At 38.6% G+C, this 19144-nt stretch overlaps 1 protein-coding gene across 1 annotated transcript in view; it reads right to left on the minus strand.

The window, feature by feature from the left end:
- Window positions 1-19144, minus strand: part of LOC132143875 (catenin alpha-2-like) — a 491992-nt gene that overhangs the window by 449093 nt on the left and 23755 nt on the right. Inside the window, exon 2 of the mRNA XM_059554471.1 lies at window positions 1879-1985. Within this exon, the coding sequence (XP_059410454.1) occupies window positions 1879-1980 (102 nt within the window). The 5' untranslated portion in view covers window positions 1981-1985. The remainder of the gene's footprint in view (window positions 1-1878; window positions 1986-19144) is intronic.

The raw sequence follows: 19144 nt of genomic DNA on the forward strand, positions 1-19144 counted from the left end.
TTATTATCGTCTTGTATTTATTATTATTTTTGCCTTTTTTTACAGAAAAATTGAAAAAAAACACCACCACCAGCCCTAAATTCAGTTAAAATGTCTATACATTCATGCATGTAATTAAGTTTTAATCCTAATGACTAAAGTTCTATCATTAAATAATACTTGATTATCATAATATCATATTATAATGCTTGACTGAGCTGTGCCATTTTACAGACATATGCAGTATATTCAGTCTGTCGATGGCGATGCCAATGACGATTCAATTGCCAAGGTGTCCGTAGAAGGTTGCAATCCTAAAACTTTACAGTCTGTGCATGACTTAAGAGTCACAATTCCTATTTTCTCTCCAGAAAGAAACAGGAGGTAGCTGTCTATGGTAAAGACTGAACTAATGCATAGAGAGGTCAAGACCAGCATCTGCACTCAGCCATCAATTAATGTTGTGAAGAAAGAAAAGCTCCAGGTCTTTTTTTAATAAGAAGGTTTTATGAGAAGATATGCTTTTGTTTCATTAAAATCCAACAATTCATTAAGACAACTGATTCCTTCAGAGAGACATGAAGACTTTAAAACAGCAATTTAATTACACATAATTGCTCAGAATACAGAAAATACTGTTTAATGGGAAAGGCAATTTTCCTTCAGATGATAATGGTCTATGCTTTTTTTCAAGGGAAAAAAAGATTGTTTTTACCATGTAAAAGGTTTGAGTCAGTAAGAGTAAAATGTATATGTTTTGAGCCTCTTATGCTTATAAATTTAGAATTTATTTGATTAAGGATGTAGATAAACAGTAAGACTGTGAAATATTATATATATATATATATATATATATTAAAAGTTAAATACAGTATCATACGATATTTCAGAAATCATTATAATATGCTGATTTTGTGTTCAAGAGATTTACTTTTTGTATGATTAATTTGGAAAACATCTATGTAATATTTTAGTAAAAAACTATAATACGTTTATTCAGGACTGTTTGATTAAGAGAAAGTTCAAAAAACTGCATTTACTTGAAACTTTGTTTCAATGTAAAAGCCTATACAGTTATTTCTTTGCTGAATAAAAGTATTTATTTGATAAATAATAATAAATTCTTACAGACCCCAAATTTTGAATGGTTGCTCTTCTTAGTATGTGGCAGATGTCTCAGGACAAAAAAAAAAAGCAAGTTCTAATTCAAGATTTGTTCTTCATTTTGTTTTACAACATAATTCCCAGTTGAGTTATGACGACTATTATTCTAACATATGAAAAATAGCAAAACAAAGAATAGTAGGTGCATCGAAACTTTTGACTGATGGTATGGAAGTCTAAAAAGTTTGCTTCTTTGTTTATTTTTGCAAACTTTTAACTTATTTTAAGGCCAACAAGATATACCCTAGGCACAAGAAAACAAAAAAACAAGTCTAAAATGTGATTCCTACTGTGAGCTCTGGAGTTCTTGAGACAATATACAATGTAACATCCAGCATCGGAGTACAACCTATATTCAGGCAATTTCTGAAAAGGTCTTCAAACTTTTTTCTAAAATGACCAATTTCAAAATCCTAGAGAACTCTACCAGTTGAAGCAAACATGCCATTAATGGCATTATGATAATCACAGATATAATGATTTTGATTGCTCGAGACTCTATATGTAAAGCTCAACAGGGGATTTTGACATCAACTTATTAAGTTAACTAGTTAGACTGGTAAATTGAATCTGCTCGCTACTTTTGCTTGAAAGTTTGAGCTTTGCAGCCAAAAACCATCCCCATTCCTAAGACAAAAATCAACAAAACCAAGTTTTAATATGGTTTGTACATTAAGCAAATGGACCCGCAAAGAAGAAACTGCAAGCAGTGTAAATCTAACGAGAAGACATTACCTGCGTGACCAACGGCTCCAGCAACCTCTCCACAGTCAGCGTGCGAATCTCAAGACTTTTGGGGTCCCATTTTAGCAGGATTGGGGACGTAGCGCTCGTCATGTTTACTGTGGAAAGAAAATAAGGGGAGTGAATACTTGAAAGGATGAAAGAGATGTTAAAAACAAAGAATGACTGTTTAATAGGATGATAAAATGAAAATCACAGACGGTTATCAGTTTCATGCTACATGACTTTCTTTAACAAAATCAAAAGGCAGGTGAGCCTGCCACACATCTATTATTAAAGCTTCTTCATTGAAAATTCTTTAAATGTTGCACATCAATCTAACTTAAATGCTAAAATCGTGACTTTAAAATATTAAATATTATTAAAATATATTAAAATATTGACACACCGCATTACATTAAAAGCTAATGACTTCAAAATGAGTCTTAATGTGGGATCCAGACATTGTTGTGCAAGTCAGACTGTATTATCTTACTTTTAATAAGGAAAAACAAACACACAGACTAGAGGCGTCCTAATATATTACCCAGAAAGTTATCTAATTTGTTCATAACAAAGTTCTCAAACATCACAAACTTTTACATTAATTTGGTATCTCAGTTCCTAGATATCGCATACCTTTGGTAACACAGTTGAAGACTTACAGTATTAATCTATCTATCTATCTATCTATCTATCTATCTATCTATCTATCTATCTATCTATCTATCTATCTATCTATCTATCGATATTAGAAATAACTTCTGAAGGATCATGTGACACTAAACACTGGAGTAATGTCTGCTGAAAATTCAAGGTAATAAATTATATTTTAAAGTATTTTAAAATATAAAATAGTTCATTTAAACTGTAACCATAATTTCATAAATTTTTAAAGTTAAATTTTCTACTGTATTTTTTATCAAATAAAAGTAGCCTAAATGAGTATGATACTGTTCAAAACCTAACAAATACATTCTAATTTATTTACATACTTTTATTTAATTTTTTTTACCCCAAATTTGGAATGGTATATGGTACTCTGAATGTTACTCATTGTAAGTATAGAATGTGATTATGTGTGTATCATATGCTCAAATGTTGATAATAGGTTGTAAAATATCTGTAGACCACCAAATTTGCACTTCCTATATGACGGAAAATGTTTCTTTACAAAATAGGATAAGTACACAAGAGACAGCTAAAGTACTGTGTACATATACCTACAGTAAGACATAGTTTACAAATGTATATCTTGCCAAGAATGCCATTTTGAGATGCTGCCACAAGTGTGAGCTATAAGGTCATATAAGTGTCATATAAGGTCAAAAGCCTTGCTAGAATCAGCTACAAAAAAAAAAAAAGGAAAAATAATAAAAAAAAAAACATAGAAACCCTCTGCTCATGATGCCTTAGTGACTATTTACTTTCATTTAGTAGTGGGGATCCTTTAACATAGGCGTTTTCAATCATATTGTCATTCACTGGAGCACTGGCCCAGATTCTCTCCAGCATCTTCAGATCCCGCATCCAGATACTCATTGTAAAACACATATACAGCTCCAGGCCCTTTGAACACCGTTAATGTAAGCAGGTGGTTCCTGATTACGGTAGACATCTGAGGTACACGATCAGGCCTGCATAGCAGGAGGGAGGATACTATACCTGACTGAGTGTTAACTTAAGAGTAAAAAGCCTTCAAGCTATGAGCGAATGTGAAGAAAAGTGTGAGAGAGTGTGCGAGTTCACTCAGAAACAACTTTTACAGAGGTGTGTGGTTTTTTTGCTGTTTTTTTTCATGTTGCCTCTGTTAGAGAACTGTTCAGAAAAACTTATAATGTTACCTTCATGAACTGGTGTTTGAACAAATCTTTAGAGTAAATGATTAAATTCAAAAGAAATTTTAGAAGCTTTGTACACATTTTTTTTTTGCAATTCTTTCTGTTTCTCAAAAGGAAATCTGAAAAAACTGTAAACCCTTTAACAAAAAGGGTTTTTATGAAAACTAAGCAATTGTTTATTTTAAATAATCTAATTATTTAGAAATAGTGATGCTATTATGATTTTTTACTTCTGGAGTCAGTTCACATGGCACAATATGAACAAGATGTGAAATTACACACAAAAAGACAATCATACATCATTTGTAAGGCACTGTAAAATAATGTGTCATACTACATTCAAGGTTTTTCCCCTCTTCATAAAGATTTAACAAAGTGTTTGAAAATGTTCCAGAATAGCATTGCATTATGTTGAACAGATTAAAATGTAATATTTTCCAAAAACTGGCAATAAGAAAGTTGGCTTGAACTATATTTCATTAAAAAAAATGTGCTTTTCCATATCATTGACACACATTGGAGCAGTCTGGCGTGAGAAGAATCAGAATGAGATCTGCTGTTTGCTCCAATCAGAGTTCCTCACTTGTCAGTGAGCTACACATACAAAAAAGGCATCACTATTCTTTTGTGCTCAAAATGTGTCTTGCATTTCCTCTTTTCTGATGTAGCTGTCAGTGAATCCTCAAGAGAGGCTACTGACAGTATAAGTTGGCGTGTCAAATACTCCCTAAAGCACAGTGTCAAACACACACTCCAGTGTGCTGCACATCAGATTAACAGCAATTAAACCTCATCGTCGAGACCTCTCCTGCTCAGTATGTCTGTTTTACTCCATAGCTAATTTGTGTAACCATTTTACACTTCAACACAGTACCTTAAGTTCAACAAAAACCTCCTTCTTATCAAGAAGCATATTTTTCTGCTCTAAGATTCTTGAATTGGCTATACAATTAAATAACGATAATATAAACATTTATGTACATTATAGGCTTTGGATAACCATTCTTGGTTTCTGGGTCCTTAAATAGATTAAAGGGGTCATATGATGCTGCTAAAAAGAACATTATTTTGTGTATTTGGTGTAATGTAATGTGTTTATTTGGCTTAAGATTTAAAAAACACATTATTTTCCATATAATAATTTGTGGATTAGTGAGTACTGGAGACGAGAACCATTTCAAATAATTCAGTTCGATTTGGTGAACTGGTTCGACCTGTTCACTAAGAAGATCCGGTTAAATAGAACCATTTAAATAGAAAAATCACTAGATGAGACAAAATTGATAAAACTCATTGTGACGAGTGGGGCGGGGCCGAGGGACATGGGAGCGAGGCCGGGGGAGTGATTGGAGATGAACTACACCTGTTCGTCCCACCGGTCTCGAGGCCCATGGAGGAGATGGAAGGATATAAAACTGGAGCGACGACAGTGAAGGACGAGAGAGGACCAGGCCTGGGCTTTTAGTTGTGTTTTGGGTTTTATTTTATGCGCACCAGTCGTCCGTGAGGGGCTGGTGCGCTGTTTTGTGTTTATTTTGTTATTATTAAAATGTTGTTTTGATTGTCCGCCGGTTCCCGCCTCCTTCTTCCGGATGAATAGGAAGGTTTAATCATTACAGTGGTGCCGAAGCCCGGGAGAAGGAGGGACGCGCTGCTGAAGATCCCTCGCCGCTGTGGTGAATCCGCGGTGCCATCGAGCTGGCGAGGAGTGTGCCGCCATGGACGCTCGAGGCGGTGGGCTGGAGTGAGTTGCCGGGGACGGGCGAGCTCGCTACCGGCCGCCCACGATGTGGAGAGACGGCTGCCGTCCGTGAGGGAGCGGAGGAGTCGGCGCCGTTCGCCAGGTGGCCGGAGCCTGCTGCCTCCGCCGGAACGGGGAGGAGCAGGGAACGGGGGACTCCTGCCGGCTGCCCAAAACCGGAGGAGCCGTCGCCGTCCACCGGGCGGCGGAGGAGTGTCGTGCCGTCCGCCGAGGGCCGTCCAGTGCCACCGCCAGGGACCGCGGAGGAGATCGCCCAGCTGGTGGAGGGCCGAGCAGCGGTGCGTCTGGGAACCAGAATTTTTTTTTTTTCCTCTCTCCCCTCTCTCGTCTCTGTCGCTCCTCCTTCCATCTCCTTTTCTCTCGCCTCGTCTGTCCTACCCCCAGGTTCCCACAGGTCCCCGTGAGCGGCCCCCCCGGAGGGAGGGGGGGGGGGGGGGAGTAGAGCGCAGTCTCGGGAGTACCCCCCGGCCTGCGAGGGGCGATGGGGGTATGTGACGAGTGGGGCGGGGCCGAGGGACATGGGAGCGAGGCCGGGGGAGTGATTGGAGATGAACTACACCTGTTCGTCCCACCGGTCTCGAGGCCCATGGAGGAGATGGAAGGATATAAAACTGGAGCGACGACAGTGAAGGACGAGAGAGGACCAGGCCTGGGCTTTTAGTTTTGTTTTGGGTTTTATTTTATGCGCACCAGTCGTCCGTGAGGGGCTGGTGCGCTGTTTTGTGTTTATTTTGTTATTATTAAAATGTTGTTTTGATTGTCCGCCGGTTCCCGCCTCCTTCTTCCGGATAGGAAGGTTTAATCATTACACTCATTACAAACGAGGCATTTGTTGCATCCAGTTGGCACATAATTACTGTTGATAATGACGTTGATACTGTCTTTTTACGCATTCCGTTGCGTATCATGCTGCGTGAACATAAAACCATGTCTGCATTTGTGATCGGAGAAACAACAAACAAGCCTACTCCACACTGCTCAAAACTCGAGTTTGAATTATCATTGCCAAATTATTTAAATATAAATAACATGTGAGTCAGAAGCGCCAGACTGTCTTTGCAACGTTTGAACTGCCCAACTTTATAGAGACAGCCTTTGTGCCACAGATGCATTGCAGGGTACAGTTTCAGGAAATAGTCCTCATCCTACATAAAATGCACAGCACACATCTGAATATTTGGGTTGGACTTTTCTGGAACAGTGTTGAAATACAACTTAACCACTGATTTCTAGTCCTGTCCTCTTTTGGAAGGCCAAACAAGTAGTTTCGCTTTCACAATGAAACACAGCAACTCCACGACATGGCAGCAGCGGCAACAGAGAGACTAAAAGTTAAGCCTTTATCTTTGCGTGAAAATTTGTGTGGCGTTATGCGAATCTTCCCACATTGTGACGTAGAGATGTGGGGGCGGGTTTGAACGAGCTGTTTTAGGGGTAGTGAACGAGTCTTGGCTTTTAGAAAAAATATCTCTTTGGTTTTGAGACTTTAATCTTTGCAACTTTATAGATCTTCTTTATGCACCAAGAGCTTGTACCGCTCCAAAGACAAAGGAAAAATGTAAAATCGCATCACATGACTCCTTTAATAAAAAAATAAAAAAATAAAGGATTAGGTCATGGACGGCAGGAAAGAAAACTATGACTGACAGACTGACTGACAGTAGTTCATTTTATGGCTTCAAGGCTAACAAATAAATAAATAAATAAATAAAAACCTCCAAGAAAACACTGAAATAGACACAATTATTTGTAGCAAAGGAAAAGTGTTCACAGTGAGCTGACCAGTATATCACAAAGCCACCTCCAGTAAAGCGTGCCGGAAACAAGCTGCGCAAGATCTATTTCAGTTCCATTATCACCGAATAATGCTTCAATTATCCCATGGAAATAGGAAGAGGGATAATTTTGTGCCTGGTTGCCAGGATGATAATAACAGCAGTCATAACGAGGAGCACAAAATGGCGAAAACCAGAGACTTCCACAAATGCATTTTCTACACACTGGAGTCAGGATGGGTCAGTCATGACATCAATAACTTTTTGTGTTTGTGAATTTGAGGGAGTACATGAGGACACAAGTTCACTGGAAATATCAAAGGATAGCTGATTCTGTTTTGCATATTCATGCCATGCATCCTAAATTTAAACCCTGAGCCTAAACTTCTTTGCAGAAGATCCTGTCCTGGAGCGGTCAAGATTAAAGCTTAGATTATCCCACGCTAAATATTAGACAAGCAAATCATTCAATGCCCACAAACATTCATTCTTCCAGTGTGCCTAGCATTAAAACCCTAAAAAACTTCTGAATTTGAAATATAAATTGGGGGTGGGGGGGCAACATAGCCCTTTTACTGATCTGAGACCAGTTTTTATCCCACAACTGAAAGTAAATTGACTAAAGGTCTCGTTATCAGATATTTTATAAGAGGCTTTAGATCAACTGGTCTCAAATCAGTGAAATTGTGCAATTTAGCAACACATATTCAAGGACAAAAACATGAATCACCTGCTATTGTAGTAAAAAAAAAAAAAAATATATATATATATATATATATATATATATATATATATATATATGCCTGCGGTCGCCCCCGCGGCTGCCCACGGTTACAAGTCATCAAAAAATATTTTTAATGATATTCGGGTCGTGGTCGGTCGGGTTGTTTGAAATAAAAATGCCAATTAAACCTTTGTCATTTATATAGTATACTAGACACATTTTTGAAATACATAGGCCTAGACTATATTGGCTGAATAACTGGCATGAAGATGATGTACGAGCTCAGTCCGCACATACGTAGAGATGGAGGCGACAAAGAAGACTGCATGGGGAGCAACGTCGCTGTTTTTGGTAAACATGATTTTGATGACTTCATTAAGTTAAATTAAATAGAAAACTCTTTTTAAAAGATTTTCGTTTTGTATAAATTGTATCTTAATTTTGATCAATGTTTTATCAATCAGTTGCCCGTATTTAATAAATAAGAAGCAAGACAATGTAATAAGGCACCGGCACGATCACTTGCATTGCAAGTCTTGGTCACTTGCACTGCGGTCTTGGGTGACGGGGTGGGGGGGCTTATGATATTAGACTTCGTAGCCTATAATAAAAGATAATGAATTTCAAACCTTAACTAAACACATTTTTATTCAAAGATCAGCAGTCTGTCGTTAGTCTGCCACAAAAAACAACAACATTAAAATCATGAACTCAAATGTCATTGTAAAAAAAAACAACAAAAAAAAAAAACAATGACTGTTTTAACAGTGCGTAAATGAGAACTTTCTAGAACGCTAACACTAATAAGCTTAAAAGAAAATAACGAAATAATTGTGTAGCGGAGTATTTTTTTGTACACAGAGCCGCGAACTGTCAATCACTCCTGTACACGTGCATCATTATCCTCCTCGCAGCTGCAGCTACTTGCTGTCACGCTGTCTAGTCTCTGTTTCCCTGGGTGTCCACTAGTGGGCTCACTTCCCCTTAGGCACTTCACCGTAGGCACTACTAATTCCCACTAGCCTTGTCCCTTCATCACAGTAATTGCACTCCTGCTAATTGCACCAGGTTCCTTCACTCAATTGTCATTAGCCTCCCTTTATTTACCAGTCCTTTCCTGTTGTCTGTATGGAGTCCTTACCTTTCGTGATCCCAGTCTTCTCGTCCTCCGAGATTCCTCGTCTGCCTGTTCCCTTTCCTGTCCCTTCCTTGTTTGTTTTATTTTGGATGATTTTCTGGTTTTGACCCGTCATTGTTGGATTATTCTTTGGATTACCCCACAATAAAAATACCTGCATTTGGATCGCTCTCACCTTGTGTCTTACTGGATCGCGATCGTTACACTTGCGCTCTCTTCAATCAAGCTTTAAAACAAAAAGGGGACACAAAGGTCGTATTGTCTTTGTGCATATAGATTAATTTGATAAATCCATCCATCCATCATCTTCCGCTTATACGGGGCCGGGTCGCGGGGGCAACAGTCTAAGCAGAGACGCCCAGACTTCCCTCTCCCTAGCCACTTCTTCCAGCTCTTCCGGGGGACCCCGAGGCGTTCCCAGGCCAGCCGGGAGACATAGTCCCTCCAGCGTGTCCTAGGTCTTCCCCGGGGCCTCCTCCCGGTGAGACGTGCCTGGAACACCTCCCTGGGAAGGCATCCAGGAGGCATCCGAAATAGATGCCCGAACCACCTCAGCTGGCTCCTCTCGATGTGGAGGAGCAACGGCTCTACTCTGAGCCCCTCCCGAGTGACCGAGCTTCTCACCCTATCTCTAAGGGAGCGCCCAGCCACCCGACGGAGAAAGCTCATTTCGGCCGCCTGTATCCGGGATCTTGTCCTTTCGGTCATGACCCACAGCTCATGACCATAGGTGAGAGTAGGAACGTAGATTGACTGGTAAATCGAGAGCCTTTGCTTTACAGCTCAGCTCCTTCTTCACCACGACAGACCGGTACAGCGACCGCATTACTGCAGAAGCTGCACCGATCCGTCTGTCAATCTCACGTTCCATCCTTCCCTCACTCGTGAACAAGACCCCAAGATACCTGAACACCGCCACTTGAGGCAGGAACTCTCCACCAACCTGAAGTGGGCAATCCACCCTTTTCCGACTGAGAACCATGGCCTCGGACTTGGAGGTGCTGATTCTCATCCCAGCCGATTCACACTCGGCTGCAAACCGTCCCAGTGCACGCTGAAGGTCCTGGTCTGAGGAGGCCAACACAACAACATCATCCGCAAAAAGCAGCGACGAAATCGTATGGTCCCCAAACCGGACACTCGATAAATTAATTAATTCGATAAATGAATATCTAAATTTGTGCCTATAGCCGCAAAAGGTATTTTTTTTGGAACTTATAGAAAAAGATGCTGCATCCAATGAGCAGCTGGCGGGGGCTGGTTGCAGGACGACTCAACCTCCGCAGACAGTTTTTAATGTTTATCAGACAATAACTACTCAAGATTTTGCTCAAGTATAATTTTCGGGACAATTAGGGCCAGATTCGGGACAACAGTTTAGATTTCGTGACTGTCCCGAATTTTTCGGGGCGTCTGGTCACCCTACTCTCCGCTCACGAGCTCTGATCGGAACAAACCCGAGCCTCAATGTCTGCTGACCTTGCAGAAACATACAAATAGACATAAGCAGACTAGACTATTTTAGTACAAATTATGAGCTTATTGACGATTTTTTTATAATTCTTGACAAAATTATAATATATTAAGGTTTGGTGGTGTTTTTTTGTTTGTTTTGTTTTTTTTTGCCTAGTTAGTTTTGCCTACGTTCCTATGGCCCAATGACGCTACGATGAGCATTTACTGCTTTTTAAAAATGCAGATCAGAAAGCGGGTGTGACGATCGTGACCCAGTGAAACACAGGGAGAGAGAGATCCAAGTGCAGGTATGTTTTATTTAGGATAATCCAAAACTTAATCCAAAACAAGCCAGGGTCAAAACCAGAAAACCGTCCAAACAAACAAACAAAGAAGGAACAAGAACTCGGAAAGCGAGGAACTCGGGAGACGAGAAGAGTGGGTATGACATGAAACGGAAGGTAAGGACTCCATGAATACAAACAGGAAAAAGACGGGTAAATATAGGGAGGCTAATGATTAATAAGTGAAGACACCTTTTGCAATTAGCAGGAGTGCAATTACTGTGATAAAGGGACAAGGCTAGTGGGAATTGTAGTGCCTACGGTGAAGTGCCTAAGGGGAAGTGAGCCCACTAGTGGACACCCAGGGAAACAGCGGGTCGGGTACAATATTTTATTTGTATTTTTTTGCGGTCCTAGATGCAGGCGGGTTAGTTGAAAACGTCGGTCGGGTGCGGGTTATTAGTACATTGACCCGCGCATCACTGACGGGGAGCAACTTAAAACCCCCTGTACAATTTCATACTACATTTTTCCTTCCACCTTTTAAACCAACCCAAATATCTCAAGTCATTAGTTTATTTGTTGATTCCTTCCTCCGCAAACTCTGTTCTCCCCCTTGTCATAGGGAAAGAGTAGAGCGAGAGGGGATTGAGAGGGGAGCAAAAGAGAGAGGAGGATAAATGTCAAAGTAGAGGACAAGAATAAATGCAGCAGAGGGAAACAAATGAAGAGAGAGAGGGTGGGGGGGGGGGTAGTGGATATAACAGGAAGGGGAGGTGGGATGGAGAAGTATGACAGAGAAAGGCAGAGAGAGAGATGGCCCAGAATAAAGAAAGCACACAGCAGATAAACGGTGACAGTCAGATTACTGTGGAAGTCTCTGGAATATGTCAGTGGCTAATGGTGAGATGCCCACAAGGACCAAAGGGTCCGCAAAGCTCCAAAATATGTTTTAATTTTCTGCTTTAGTCTTTGACTTTAATTTTTTTGGAAAGGTTTTCTTGAATGAATGAATGAATGAATAATAATCAAATAAACTGTGGTGACATTTACAGTAAAAGCCATGGTGTGTGCGCGTGTGTGTGTGTGTGTGTGTGTTTTGCACATTTTTCCGCAACGGATTAATTAATACCCATGAGACACAGTGTGCAGAGACCTTTACTCTGCATCTTATAAATGATAGGCCTATCAGGAATAAATCTCTGGCTGTGTTTACACTTGGAATTAACATGCCGTCACCGTGATCCGATCAAGTAGATCGGATCGTCAGTTGGAACATGGTGCGTTTACACTTGGCAACATCAACTAACTTTTCCATCTCGATAACCGATCGGATCTGTCATTCCCACGCAACATTTAAATAAGTCTGCAGAGAATGGCTGATGCAAAGTCAACTCAAAGTGGTGTTTTTTTTTGTTGTTGTTTGTTTTTTAAACCATTTTCAGTTGCAGGACATTTTACAAATCCAAATAACTGTATGATTCTCCCTAGCTCTCCACAGCCTCTCTCTTCTGACAGTTCTGGAGAAAGGGGGCGGGTTTTGTGTGATTTCAATTTCCTGGGCAGGACACATTTATCGGATGACATTCCGATCAAAAGTGCATTTGCACTTGTCTTTTCAATGTGTATGTGGACAAAATCCGGATACAGGTCGCATGTTAACGCCATGTGTAAACACAGCCTCTATGTGGCTGATCTTTCCTGAAGAGATTACTCATTAATGGTCAGGGTGGCTTGTTTTTGCTGAGAGCATCTTTTTTAATACAGTCCAGACCACAGTGAAACAATTGGTATGCAATGCATTAAAGTCATTACTGACACCTGCACTGCCTTTCTTCTGCTCAACAGTGTGTATGTACACTTAAGAGGCAAGCTGAACATCCAAGTAAAATAAATTATATTAATAAAACTAATTGATAATTAATCTTATTCTGTTACTCACACACATCCAAAATTAGAATGAGATTTCTAACCTATATTTGTATGTGTCACTGGAGAGACAGACCAGGCACAGCATAGACTGGACTGCCACTACAACAACTGCACATTCCTTATCAGCCCACATTTTAGTGAACCCTCGTGAAATTCCAACTGGGCCGGCAACATTTCAAAACTATCACCATGACATCATTGTCTGAAATACCATTTGTCATTCTAATATTCAGAAACATGCAAGAGTGGAAACTCATTGCTAGCAGACTCTCTCACACTGACACAATATCTCTAAATGTTAGTATGGACTAATATGGCCATTTTTATTGTGTCATTCTTTCTTCATGCTTCCATTAATGGGAATGCAAGTGCATTTCGGTGTTAAACTAATCAGAAAAAAAAAAAAAAAAAAAACAACTGTCACATAAAAACCAAATTGGTACTGTGTTTTACAGACGGCTCTTTCCTGTCTAATTGGCCAGTTTGGGACCAAATTAAACAATTCTTCATTTAATCCTTAAAAAATTGCAGTTAGAGAAATACAAGTCATATTTTACCCGAGCAGTTAATGTGAGTTTACAGTCTGAACTTAATGTTATGAGATAAAGAGACTGTGTACAACAAAATAATGGCAAGAAATCATGTCTCTCTGTTTAGTTTTTTATCAGGCTGCATAAAAAAAACAGATGCACAGTGCCAGCAGTGTAGCCTGATTAACAAGAAAACGGCTCTTACAAACAGTTCTTTAAAGAATCTTTCAAAAGGATTCACAAACTAAGCACACACTGTACCACTTTGAATCTGTCTCATAAACCATCCACTAAATTAATTCACTGAATCAGTGCTATTCCTGAATGAACATTTGATCTGCCAAATGTCATTATATTTCTCAAAAATTACATTTTGCGCTTATTGCTAAGGCCATGCAATACATACCGTCAGTAATAATATCATAATTGTTGTACAAAACCCATTCAAAATACCCCTACAGAGTGCATGCATGAAGTCTAGACTAGTGCGTGTATGCATTAAGAGTGCGTTCTTTCACTGCATGATTCGGTCTATTAAAATGCATTTAGAATAGTGGTGGGCATAGATTAATTTTTTTAATCTAGATTAATCTCACTGTGATCTTGAAATTAATCTAGATTAATTTATCGCCGTTAATATGCGTTGCATATTCATATAGTGTTCAACATAGTGTTGTCACGATACCAAAATTATTGTTTCGATACGATACCTAGTCAAGAATTGTGATTTCGATACTTTTTCGATACTTTTCCTGAAAAGGGAAAATACACTTTCAAATATCATTACTGTGCTTTATTTTAAATCCTGGACAACATTCTAATCATATAACACACTTATAAATGAACATATGAACAGCAGATATATTAAACATTTGAACAAAATATGAAATATCAAAATAAAAAAAAATTGTTAGAGCAATGACATTCAAGGTAAAGAAAGAATACATTTAGCAGCATTATCTCAGTTATCATAAGAAACATAAGAGTAATAAATTTATCATGATTCTGAACTTTGAATAAAAATATTAACTGCGGCCACAGTAACACTTGTGCTCGCTCATGCAGCCTAGTGATGCGCGGGTCGGGTTTTTGTCCAACCAGAGGGTCCCGCTTTTATGAAATGATTTGGCCCGCCCCAGCCAACCCCGCAAATAATGTAAAATGTATTTACCCGCCCCGCGGGGACATCACGGAAGATAAGTTGCTACTTAGACCTTCGTATTGTAACCTTATCAAAGAACCTAATTAAGTATGAATATATATATATTCCAAATATTTAATATAGGCTAAATAAAATTGCACTAGTGATGGTTCTTCCCTCCACAGCAGCGCGCGAGCACGGCGCTATTAGCAGCGCATGTGCAGCTCGTGAACAGCTCTGTGAACTGTTTCATCCTGTCAAAGTTGTTCATCTTAACAACTTATTTAAACTATTAATGCGATTATGCACACATTTTAGTAAAGCCAAATCAGTTTAGTAAAGCCACTAATGCAGCCATCTCACTGTAGTGTTTTTTTGCTGCTTGCGCTAGGAGAAAAAACACAGACGTCCATAGGGAGGCACTGGAAGCGTGCGTTGCACACACCAACATGAAATACGTCTCTTACAAATCTGGAACGCAGTCATTCTTTGAAGTATCGATACAAATAAATTTAAGAATCGTGACGTTTTTAATTGCCGAGAATCGCGATACTTTTGAAGTATCGGTGCACTGTGCAACACTAGATAAAGGCCAAAGTCAGCTGGATGGGCATGTAGCAGGCCTGTCAGACTAACAAGCCAAACTAACACCAAGGAGGATTGTGAGCAAATGTTCTCTCTGATTCACTAATCTTCATTCAGACAGAGAATGAGCTCTGGGCTCTGTTTAGTTTCAGGCCGAGCAGATGCACAGATTCTCCAAAAGGCCCGCAGTAACCACTGCTATTATCAACAGAGCACTGTCTACAATCTCAGATGAAATGCCGAAAGGAATTATGACTGGTCTTGTTTGCTCTGCCTCAAGACAGTCATTATACAGATCCAAAAGATATCCCCTTGTAATCATTTCAGTAACTGAAGTATAGTAGCTGTGCATTGCATAAAAAAATAGAAATCCTTTAACTGAAGATCCACGTAATGCAATTGAGCACTTGCAGTATAGACATCTCCATGAATTATAATGGGAGCAATCTGATGAGGTCATAATGGCCTTTCTATATCTATCCTGTCTGCTGTGCCTGTCAACTATTTTGCTGCCTTGCAAGGATATGAATATCCTTAAGGATATGCAAATCAAATGACCTTCTGATTTACCTAACAGCCAATTATTGAGATCATGGAATAATCTGAAAAGCTCTCGTTACAGGACTATGGTGGTAAAGATCAGCCAACTCAGAATTGCTGTTTATCCCACTCAAACAACCAATTGCCACTCCACACATCTCTCTCTACCTTTCTCTCTTACAAATTCATGCACAAAAGCACTCAATAACCCAGTCCTCTCTCTTTCACAGCAGCTTGCTGTTTACCCAGATTAAGTCAAAGCTCAAAATTAAGTGAATACTTAAATAAACACATGAAGCCATGTAAAACAAGGTCAGGACAAGCAGCAGACTAGAGCTTCCGTTATATATATATATATATATATATATATATATATATATATATATATATATATTTCTATAAAGCGCTGTAACTCATAATGAAAAAAAAAGAAAAAAAAAAGGTCCTGGCTCAGTGATTCGAGACGGTTTCACAGATGACACTGATCATAAGCTTCACATCTCTGTTCCCCAGCAGTTTAGGAGCATCCTCCTCAGCCAAGAGAGCGTTCATGTGCATACTCTGTTTGGGAAAAACTACTATGGAAGTCGTGGGGACCAGCAACTGTTTTGTTACCAACACTCTTCAAAATATTTTTGTTTTATGTCCAACAGAAGAAAGACACTCAAACAGGTTTGAAACAGTTTGAGGGTGAATGATACAATTGTAATTTTTGGGTGAACTAACCCTTTAAATTTAACATCCTTAAAACTGCATTTAAATACATTCAAAAGAAATATAAAATAAATGCATTCAAATGTATGCAAATAACCGTAAAAAATTTTAAACCAAAAATTACCATTTAGACATCATTTACTCACTTTCATGGCATCCCATTTCGATGTGTTGTATGCTATACAGGTTTTATGTGATCTGTTCCTTCAAGAAAATACTCTTTATTATAAAGCAGGGAAAGGTCTTTCCATTTTAGATGCCTGTTATTAGCTTCCACTCCAAATATTGCATATTTTTCATTTCTTAAAGAGGCATAGAGATAACAAACGGGTCTGGGCTAAATTGATGAGGAAATTTTTCACTTATTGCTCTCTGGTGACAGTGGCGCCCCCAGAAAATGTTAACAGGGGTGGCCAAATGAAGCCACAGTAAATTTTGGGGGTGGCACATTAAAATAAAGAAAAACAATTAAGGGTTTGCAATATAGACAAAAAGTTATATCTCTGTGAGTTCTAGGATTTTATCGATAACGATAATTACACTATTTTGCTGAGTGTTATTGTGCTGATATCTTATTTTTAATTGTGCTGACACCTGAGTTTTTTTTTTTTTTACTTTTACACCCAGGGGCGGACTGGGACCAAAAAGTGGCCCTGGACTTTCTGGCCCACAGCAGCCCACCACATATTTAAGTACACATATACATGATATTTAAGTATACTGTTTGGGGATTTTAACCAATAGGGCAACTGATCCTCCATTGAAAAAAAAAAAAAAAGATAACCTGCGTGCTGCAGCTGTTCATTTAGCGACTCCTAGTGAGCGATACATGTTCATCACGAGACAAACATTCTCCTAGAACTCACACTTTGCATTCAATTAACCAGTGTTGGGGAGTAACTAGTTACATGTAACTTAATTACGTAATTTAATTACAAAATAAATGTAACTGTAATCAGTTACAGTTACAAAGAAAAAATGAGTAATTAAATTACAGTTACTTCTGAAAATTTTAAAGATTACAGTGGGGATTACATTTGAATATTTACACACATCCACATACAGATGTAATTGATTTCTTTCCCAAATTGAACTGACTATTCTGAGACGTACGGCCCTATAATTTCCGCGATGCAGAAACATAGTCTGGTTAGTAGAATCCAGTCATAAAAACGGAATTGCTATTGCCTAACACGGACGGAATATGCCACATTTTGGACAAATATATCAAAAGTACACTTGAATCAAAGCATTTGCAAAGTTTAATATTTGCTATAAATTCAGAGACAAAGGTTACTGTTGTTAAACCATGCCACAAATGTACATATTTATTTATTTAAAAATAAATACAAATGGTAATCCATTTGCAATAATAATAATAAATAAAAACATGGTTACTGTACTTTTACGTAATAAAAGCAGTTAATTTTTGTGAGGGAAAAACATGACTCATGTTCAGTATTAGGATTTTATATTGTAGTGATGCACTCAATTTGACATGTAGGCAATTTAGAAAGTATAGTTTTGTTAAATCTTGAGTGTTAAAGTCATGAGGTAGATGGATAACAGGGCAAAATAAAGAGACTGAAGAGAAAAAAGAAATGAAGTGAAGGTGCAGTTCAGGAGAGAACTTTTAATTATTTTGCATGTCCCCAAACTAAAGATTTAAATCTTTTTTTATATCAGGTCCATACAAAAATAGTGTTGTCCATGAATTTGTTTGTATGAGTTTGAGATTTCCCGGTCTGAAATTTTATCCCAGTCCGCCCCATGTGGAAATTAATGAAGCAGACATGCAGACATGTGTTCAAATTTGATCATCTTAATTCAAGTGATGAAGGATTGTAAAAGTCTGACAGTATTGAGCACTGCTGTAAGGTTAAACCTGAATGGTGTAAATGTTTGAAGATGATTAACAGTTGGGCTCCAAAATGTATCACTGCTCTTCCCGACGGGCTATCGTGAATAGTGATTTAAAATTCGCGTTGTTCACTCGCTTGGAGGGGTGAAATGTATCATAGTTGATCGTTTTCACTTGTTTCTAAATCTTGCTGATTCAACTTTTTTAAACAATTTGCGCGCGTTCGAAGCTTGCGCGCACTCGTTCAAAGCACGCGCTAAACCTGAATGGTGTAAATGTTTGAAGATGATTAACAGTCGGGCTCCAAAATGTATCACTGCTCTTCCCGACGGGCTATCGTGAATAGTGATTTAAAATTCGCGTTGTTCACTCGCTTGGAGGGGTGAAATGTATCGTAGTTGATCGTTTTCACTTGTTTCTAAATCTTGCTGATTCAACTTTTTTAAACAATTTGCGCGCGTTCGAAGCTTGCGCGCACTCGTTCAAAGCACGCGCTGTGAGCAGCATTTCAGACAATGCGCGTACAAAGAATTAATTCATCTTTTGGGTATCCTAACTTCTGAATGAACAAATACACACACAATTATTTCAAAATAATTGTCTCTGCAAGTATTCTCGTAAACACAGTCGGTTATGTTTTAAGTGAACGTATACAGTGGCCTGCTGCTCAGAGAAATTCGCTGTACCAGATGAATCTGTCTCTCTCTAAATTAGACGAAAACGCGCTTGTTGGCTGCGCGATCGACTCACTCATCCATTTGCGTAGAAAAGAGATGTAATATTATGATTTCCGTCAATTAAAAAAAAAATAATAATAAATATATATATATATATATATATATATATATATATATATATATATATATATTTATATATATATATATATATATATATATATATATATATATATATATATATATATATATATATATATATATATATATATATATATGTGTACCGGGTGGGCCGGCCCACATTGGCTAGCGGCCCACCGGG

The sequence above is a fragment of the Carassius carassius genome, chromosome 7 (genome assembly GCF_963082965.1).
Source record: "Carassius carassius chromosome 7, fCarCar2.1, whole genome shotgun sequence".
Taxonomy (NCBI): Eukaryota; Metazoa; Chordata; class Actinopteri; order Cypriniformes; family Cyprinidae; genus Carassius; species Carassius carassius.